Source organism: Carassius carassius, chromosome 40 (assembly GCF_963082965.1).
Source record: "Carassius carassius chromosome 40, fCarCar2.1, whole genome shotgun sequence".
NCBI lineage: Eukaryota > Metazoa > Chordata > Actinopteri > Cypriniformes > Cyprinidae > Carassius > Carassius carassius.
The window spans coordinates 4,454,583-4,464,188 of NC_081794.1; the positions used below are offsets into that span (position 1 = coordinate 4,454,583).

The 9,606-nt window shown below is 35.0% G+C and overlaps 1 protein-coding gene across 1 annotated transcript in view; it reads right to left on the bottom strand.

Moving 5' to 3' along the window:
• LOC132121997 (integrin alpha-3-like) overlaps positions 1-9,249 on the bottom strand; it is a 42,488-nt gene extending 33,239 nt beyond the window's left edge. Inside the window, exon 1 of the mRNA XM_059531787.1 lies at positions 8,867-9,249. Within this exon, the coding sequence (XP_059387770.1) occupies positions 8,867-9,039 (173 nt within the window). The 5' untranslated portion in view covers positions 9,040-9,249. The remainder of the gene's footprint in view (positions 1-8,866) is intronic.
• Positions 9,250-9,606: the final 357 nt, after the last annotated feature.

The window sequence follows — 9,606 nt, forward strand, 5'->3', positions numbered from 1 at the left end:
ATCATCTCTAGCCTGAGAACAACATTTCTACAAGTAGCTAAACTCTTTTGTTAAACACAGTATAATCCTTCATCTTATTATGACGTAGTAGTTTTATCAGCTTTACAGTTTTTGCAAATTCAGCTAAACTTTCCTCAAACCTTTCTTCAAACTTTAAAACAAGGCACATTTCTATTGACGAGAGATCAATGAGATCATTACAGAATATCAACAGCAACCATAAAGAGATGATCATGGGCTAAAATATACACAGCTCCAACAGAGAATGTAACATCCTGAAGAAAACCTCCCAAAACAACCGCATCTGAACTCTACGCATTAGAAAGATGAGATCAACAAATATCACTTTTAACACTGTATCAGCTGTTATAACATTATATTAATTGACTCACGATGGTTATAAACGGTCCCAAATAGCCATTTAGAATTCTGTAATAATTGCTATGTTTTGTAAATTGATTCATTAATAATTCTTGCATTAATCGAGGAAACCACAGATTCAACTCTTAGCTTTCTTTTATCAGTGTCATAATATTACGTAGTTGCACAGACAAAGTCATTAATCCTGGTAGCCATTATATTTAGTTTTAATATGTGAAAAAACTATGCTATCTAAAAGCACAGTAGTTTTAGACACCACAATCATTGACGCAAAATAATTATGACAATCACAAACAAATGCTAAATGATGAGCTCTCAATAATGAAATGCATGCTGGTAAGTCACAAATCCTTAATTTTTGGCAATATTTCAGATAAAACTTTGACTAGTTGGGACAATATTTGGCTAAATTCTTTTGGTTTAATGTGAGTTTCAAATAATTCACATTTCTTAGTATTTGCGACTCAAAAGGTCCTGTAACCTGGAAAATATGCAGTTGTTTTTTTGGGGGGAAAATTGTTGACTGGTGGGAAAATACTGCAGATGCTAAGGCTTATTAGAAATGCAAAATGCTATTAAAATGCAATTATTTATGCAGCCCTAATAAAAGTCATTAGTTAGATCATTATTGTTATCAACTATTTCCTACTTCATAAATAAATAAATAAATGCATGCATGCAGAAAAGTGATCAGTCTCAGGTCATTTTTTGGCCAGAATAGGATTCAATGTTGACCAGACTCTATGCAGAAGTCTGGCTGTACGAGACTGTGACCGACCACAGTGACCTGATCACCATGAAAACAGTTCTCTAATCCATACAGATCAGAAACTCATGCTGAGGGGCACAGAAAGCACATCCAGCACCTCTCGCTTCCTCTGTAGGAGACTAAAATAGCTGCTGACCTGAAACTTGTTCAGCTAATTCGTTCTGGATGCATCATTACTCTCTTATTGGTAGAGATGGTAGTGTTCAGAAGAAAATGCTGAAAAAGCCAACTAAAGACCTCAGTCCTATACGCACATTTAGAATGAGGAACGAACTGAGAAAAAAAAAATTGCGCGTCAAAGAAGGTGGAGTTTCAGAACACACCCACTCATTGCGTAACCACCACGGACCAATAGAAACTCAAAGGTGTTTAGGAGTCAAACGAACTCTCCCAGAAAGTTCGCTTTGGTGAGCCGTTTCGAACTGCCTAAATGAACTCAAAACGAACTTCGTTTTGGCCTGATTTTGTTCGAAATGACGTCATATCAGTTCAGTATCAAGTATATCGGAGCCTTTAAAACACTATCTTTCTGCTGCCATGCTGGTGAGCTCTCAACACAACAAATTGCAGATAACAAGGTCGCCTTTGTGTTGATTTGCACATATGTACATAGAAATATAGACGTTACAGTGCTTGGGGAGACTTCCTGTAGCAGACCAGTCATCATGTGAAACCAAAGTGTGTGCTTGACTTCACTGAGACCTCTTTCCTTAAGATACGCAAGGAGGATCAAAATACAGCTAGAATTTAGAATTTAGAACTAAATTTTAGAATTTAGTGCGAGGGTGAAAGACTTCCCCACTCAGATTTAGCATTTTCTTGTGGATTCGCCATGTTGACGGACAGAAAGCTGCTTTGTTTGAAAGTGAATTCTGTGCGAAATGTTCACTAAACGACTAACAATGGACCTTATTGGCCAACGTTTTGCCAGAAATTCAGAGGTTTAGAACCATTCCTAAGCAGAAAGTTTAAAGTAAATCAACAGTTTTGTTAAAAAGCAAGCTCCTTTGTGGAAAGTACATGGCTGCTAACATCTTAATAAACCATTAAAGTCCTCAAATCAATTCATTCTAATCAAATGTTGAAAAAAATAGTCCCATGGTTGATGATGCATTTGTGTTTTGAGCAGTGTTTGCTCTCAGGGGGACTCTGAGGTCATTTAATTTGTATTCTCCTCTACGTGTTGAAAGGTGGGCCTTTTGTATTACATTTCCTGAGAGCACTGAGTAATGATGAGCAAGGAACCAGACATATCCAGCTCCCTAGGTGACCATTATCACTTAGCTTGAGACACCTTCACTCCTTCTCATCTGATATAATCTGCTCAGGATGAGATATTAAAGCCAGTTCCCTGTGAAGACTTCATGATGTTCCCGACAGGGGTCTTTTGTTGGCCAGATATTTTACAGCTCAGCTTAAGATGATGTGCAAAACAGACTTCAGCCCCAAATGTTAGGAGCCATTAACGCTGTTAGGATAATTACTAATACAAAACCAGCAACATCCTAACACAGTCCTGAGCACCCTAGCAACAATATAGGAACAAGCTGACAAATGATTAATGGACAAACACAACTCCTGAATCAGAAAATTCATAAATCTAGTTTTGCTGCTCATAAGGCTTGTGATATTGCTCTTCTGTATCTTTATTAAACAATAAATGATTTCACTATTGAAATAAATAAATAGTGTAAAAAAATACATTTTAAAAATGTGTTTTATTTCAGCTAATTTCCAAGGCAACATTTCATGTTTTTATATGAATATTTAAGAATTAAATTAAAACCGAATTAAAACTGAAATAAAAACACTTAATTAAAATGACATAACACAACAAATAAGCAAAAATAAATATATAAATAAATAACTCTAAAATTTAAATTGAAAGTTAAAAATATATTAAAAATTATTTCAAAATATTAACAAAAACTATAATATATATAAATGATATTTAAATAATACTGGCAATTGATTTTGTCATGGTTACAATGTAAGACAAACTATTATGCTTAGAGTATTATAATTATCATAATGTCCCATAATCCTTTGCAGTTTACAGTAAAATACTGTATACACATTTTACAGTATCCTACTGTACATATTACAGTAAAACACTGTTCAAATCACGTTTAGTGATTTTCAAGGAAGAAAAAAATATCCTACTGGTCTGGAATGATGTGCAAGTGATCATTTCTAGACAAACCTGCTTTAAAATTGGCCCCTGAAGGCATTTCCATTTTGTAAAAATAGAATTGGCACAGACTTACCACTCAAATTTAGAAGAAAAGTATTAGATACTGCTGATGTCTCCAATGTCTAAATGATAAATGTTAACATTTCGACAGCGACCCAGGCTCACGAGTCAACAAGTCAGCACAGAATCCCACAGGGGATCGTCCCAGTACACAGCTGGAGCTTTCAAAGACCCACACCTGAATCAAACAGAGGAAAGACGAGAGGCTGGAGGGTTGCCAAATCTCACGGATTCATGCCATGCACTGAACAGCTCATTCTCTGTTTAATCACGCATAAACAAACGCATTTTTCTCCTTTAAATACAGTGACATGAAATGAATCTTGGAGTGTGAAAGCCCAAGCAAACATTTGCTCTAGAGATCATTAATTTTTTCGATCTCATTGTAAACGATCAGAAAGAGGGAGGTATGCCAGCGAGGATTGTGGGAGCGGAGAATGAAAAAGACTATTTGAATTATTTATGGAGCAAGAGTGGTGTTTTATAAAAGGGAGCTGAAATGTTCATGGAATGTTTAAGAGTTTAATCTCTCATTAATGGATTTGTTTTGAGAGAGAAGATCATGCCTGTCAAATGAAAAAACATGGCCTTGAGCTATAGATCGCAGACAGATACAGTATGGTCTGGCTCAGCAACACATTTTCTTTCATTTAATTAAATGTGTGACTCAGAGGAATCAGACCCATTGATCTGATCTTCCTCTCCATCCAAAAACAAAGGCACAGCTTTTAATAAACTAAGAAAATGACTGTGCATGTCTGGTTCGCAGGCCTCTAATAGCGCTGTAATCCTCCTCTGTTTGAGAGGTTCCCAAACGCCTCTGCCTCTCTTTCGGTCCTGTCCCAACCTGCAGCCATGGCAGATCCACTTGAGCAAGGCAGGATGAGGGATTCTCAAGATTCCTCAGGGTCAGAGGACTGGAAGGACCAATCAAAGAGCTGAACACAGGAAGAGAAGATAAAGCAGCACTGGGCACTCCTCGCTGTTGAAAAAAAGAGCTTGTAAGAGGACTATATATTTGTTCTGTGCTCTGAAAGGCTGCCATCTCTGCAAAGGGATCAAGTCGGGATATGAAGAGTTCACTCTGGCAGGCTTAAAATTGGCTTGATATTAAATTGGACCCTTTTTACCCCTTAAAGCATATCCTTGGTCTTATTATTGTGCATTATTCGTTGGTGCACTTTATTCCAAAGATAAAGTGTTTGTCTGAGATTTCTGTAAGCTCTTTTCTCCAGCACCTGTTAGAAACGACTTCTCATCATCCAAATAGATATTCATTTTCATATTAAGTTCTCGTTTGGTTATAGTTTGTCACAATTATGACATGAAGATAATTCTCTGTAACTCAAAAGGATCAGAGAAGTGGGACTAGTGCTAATTTAGTATCATTGATGTGTTTCTATTACTTTTGTTTTTTATTTTTTAAATGCCTAATTTTTTATTTTTGTTTTTTTACAAATTGTTTTACTTTTTTAATTCATATTTTCTTTCTTTCTAATTTTTAGTATGTTTTTTTTATTCATAATGTTCTTTGGTTTTAATGATAATAAATTAATAATAATTTTAATGAGATATTTTTATATTTTCACCTTATTTTTTAGTTCAAGTTTGAATTATTTTGTTGTGGTTTTGTAATTTTATTAGATTTGGTTTTTTTTTAAATGTCAATATAGTTTTTATTAATTTTATTTTCATTATTTTAGTATGTTAGGACTTCATTGTTATTTTGCAAGTTACATTTTTTTTAAGGTTTTAGGTTTAGTTAACAGTAATAACTTAATAATGATATGTTTTTGTAATTTTATTTGATTTTATGCTTTTTTTAAATGTCTATATTGTTTTTATTACATTTTTTGTTTTACTTATTTTAGTACTTCAAGTAAAACTAAAGAAAATTTAGTAATGTTAATGTTTTTTTTTCAAGTAATTTTTTTTTATAGTGCTAGTTTTAGTTAATGAAACTGAATGTTATTCCCTAAAAAACTATAAAGGTTCATCCTTCACCTCACTTGCTTCTTTCAAACTTGCACGTCTTCATTGTACGCACTAAAGCAGTGTTAATGCATGTTGTAAATGGGCAATCGCTTGCACTTCTACATTATTGAAAAGTTCACACTCCTCATGCTAAACTAAACAAGATCTAATTCTTCTCTCTGAGGTGAGACAGTGCAGACAATTGGTTTTGGTGGACAAATGCAGAAAAGCAGTGAAAACATACAGCAGAAATGTATTTTCTCTTTACACTGAAAACACTTCAGTCTGAGCCAGCACATTCCATCTCTCAGGACATGCGGAGGGAAGAGAGGGGTCTGGGCAGTGTCCTGCTTAGACAAACATAGCCAGCAGTAAAGAGAGATTTGATTAGATCTCTCTCATATGATGCATCAGTAAAATGCAGCCCAACTTCAGTTCAGCTCTAAAGCACCTCAGTAACACACAACTGAGAAGAATCAACCCCAAAGATGAAATACTGATGTCAGGAAAAGGTTTTAAATATATGTAAATATATATTAAAAATACATTATAAAAATACATTAAAAATGTATATTAAAAATCTCATATTTAGATATATTACAGTCTTTCATTGCAATTTTTTTATTACAACTTAATTTACATCCATAAGCACATTTTACTCCAAATTTGACTTACTGTACCGCAAAAATAAGTAAATGAATAAACCTCATACTCTTCACTATAGCACAGTAGTGAAAATGAAAAATAAAATAATAAATACAAATAATAAAATCTATCTATCTATCTATCTATCTATCATATAAAGTATTTTATATAGTGACACAAGAAGTCAGAATTTAGAAACTTAATTGTAACTTAGTTGATTTTAATAATTTTAAAGAAACTTTATAATAAAATCAAAATCAGCATAATATAAATAAATTTAACAGGTAATTAAAAACAAATACTGCCAGTGGTTTTTACAGTGCTGCGCATAATAACCAATCACAAAGGATTCTGTTGAGTTTATGAATGCAATGGCCAATCAGAGGCATTCAGATGAGTCATCGCTGAAAAGCCTGTGTTTTCTTCAGTGCGCGTGCGTGCTTGCTGACTGAATGCTGCTTTCCGGAGAGTTCCCTCATCCTAAACAAAGTGCAGTAGTGTGTACGATGTAAGTAAGATATTCATTTCACAGTATAAACAGTTTCAGTCATTATAATGGGAGTTGTTGAGAGTGCTTGAACTCTGTCTAGACTGAAGTTAATATTCTTTGATAATGCAAATATTCTTTGCTCTCTTTATGTACAAGTGTTATAATTAGTAACTAATATTAAATTTATATTAAATACAAAGTCAGTTCTTATTAAAAGTATTATATGACATGACACCCATATTTAGTACAAGTTAAAAGATGGGTTTTATGCATAGGCTAGTTAATAGATTACACTAATATTAGGCTAATTTCCCCATAGCCCATTATAGATAAACTAACGTGATCTTTAAAGGCACAAAATGTATTTACTTATTTTTAATAATCTTGATATTTTATTATATAGTTAAAAAGTATGGGAACATTTTGAATAAAAAAGGAAAGAAATTTCAACCAAGGGGGACCTATGCCCAGGGCACTGCTGTGTCATAATTCGTCCCTGACAGTACATATACATACATACTGTTTGTATTTAATATTATTATTATTTATTTTATTTTTTACAGGTCCACTATTCTGACTTTATTAGCTGGCCTTTCACAGTTTTACAGCATATAAAGCATCTTACTGGGTGTTTTTAAGTGGCTAAGATTGTTAAAGTAAGCATCTAGCCATCCTAGAGACAGATCCTAAATGCCATATCTGTCCCAGTGTCCCCATCCGCCTATGAGCGAAGGACACACTCACCGTGACCGTGTGGCACCTCTCATGTTTCAGTGCCTGGACAATATCACGCTCCCCAGAGGGCACAGCATCTATCCAGTCCTTAACAATAACACTGCATTAAATGGCAAATTTATAACCGCCTGATGAAGCAGAGAGGTGAAATGATTTAGGTGATTACTTTCAAAGTAGCGTCATCGACTAAAACATGCGCAAAGGAGATTCCTCGGTCCCTGATGTGCCTTCAGGGCCTGGAGATGAAACTAGATGATAGGCTCTTGATTAGCAGGAAATCACAAAGAGCAATTTGGGGGAACTCCCTACCTTCCCACAACAGAGGCATAGCTGACAGCTAAATACACGAGCAACAATGATATACAGTATTCAACCCTTCTTCTCACTAAAGCGATGTGCTGACCCATATTTGTGCTGCGAATTCTGGTGCTACATGCTTTGATATATAGCAGTGCACCATTGCTGAGAGTTTTCCTTTTGAAAGCAGCCACCGAGAGGGTAATAGGTTTATCAGTAGCATAAACATTCTGCAGGCAAGGTTATACCAGTACAGGATATGAGGCCATGACAAAGCTCTGTCGTACAAAACCTGCGTATCTTTGAAGATATCTACTTATAAAATGGTGCCATTTATAGTCCTGTTTAAGTATAGCTAGAACAACTGTACTTAAATTAAAATTAAACTAGTGCTGCCAAACGATTAATCGCGATTAATCGCATCCAAAATAAAAGTTTTTGTTTACATAATATGTGTGCGTATACAGTGTGTGTATATATATATATATATATATATATATATATAAAAGCACACACATAGAGTATATATATATGTATTTACATGCATATATTTATATTCATATAATTTATATTATATAAAAATATAGTCTGTGATTTTACCAAGGCAGTATCAAGCTTGGTGGTAGGTAGCCTAGCTATTTTGTTAGTGTTTATAGCATATTTACTTCAAGAAAACTTAAATTAGGCTATATAAAACAGATAAACTCGGATTGTAATAAAAAATAAAAAACTTCAATGAACCGATACACTGAACAATCAATACTGATGCTTTTAAAGTTTGCAGTGCTGATATTAACAGCTAGCAGTTGGTTCGTTGCTGGCCAAGATAGTCTACCAGCTTGCACTAGCTAAAGACGAGCTAGAACCTAACAATCATGCTGATACCAATAGTTTCCAGTAGCCTATTATGAATTATAATATTTGTAGCCTAGTTAGAATATAGAAGATTGTAGAAAATATTGTTATGTTAGATTTACTCTTGAATCATTCTTTATAGCCTAATCTAGTGACTAGGCTACAAACGCTTCTCTAATCAGTTGAATCATTCAATAGAATCGGTTCAATAGCCTAAATGATTCGCGAATCGGACATCAGCGCTGCAGGTGCGAAAGAGAGGTTGTTTTATTAGTTTATTTGGATGCTCAAAACTAGATATTAATTCATGTGAATTAATCCATCCAAGCAGCATAAATATCTAAAGCTTTGTGATGTTGAATATGCGATCGTCATTCCTTTTTCTAGTCTTCAGACTAGCGCAGAAAGAAAGAAAAGATATAAAACAAGCAACTTTCGATATATGTAACATAAATCTGGTACTTACAAGTTCTTCTTTGTCTTTTCGGTCTGTTTGTGCAATGCAACAGAAAATCCAAATAAGCTGCCCTTGGTTTTTCCTTCTTTGATGACGGGGAACTGCACGTCAATGTTAAATCCAGTGTTGGTTTGAATCGCGCAAATCACGAATACGCACAAGTGCAGAGACTTTCCAGCCATATTTAATATTCCCCTCTCTCTCTCTCTCCCTCTCTCTGCCACTTGCACAACCAAAGCCAATGAGATTGAATTGATCAATCGCACGCCATAGGAAAGCTTCTTCTTTCACGCTCTGGCACTGAGCTGTAAGGTGTTTCTACTGTTCTCGGTTCCCCGCCTCCACAGCGAATTCCAACCTGCCACACTCCACCGGCCCTCAGTCCTGCTTCCCCAAATAGAGGACTAGATATATGTCCCACAAGTCTGATGAGAGAGAGAGAGAAACCACTACTGCACTTTAGGGCTGTCTTGCTGTCTCTCTCTCTCTCTCTCTCTCTCTCACACACACACACACACACACACACACACACACACACACACACACACACACACACACACACACACACACACAGTTACACACAAGCCTTCACTTGTTGCTGTGCTGCACATAAGATTTAAGATTTTTTAAGTTTTTTTTATTCAAATTTTCACGCGCTGTGCATGAATGAATCCTGAGAAAACATGTCCAGTTCACATTTCACAACAAAATCTACAGAAAAACAAACATTAAAAATTAAGCTAGCTTTT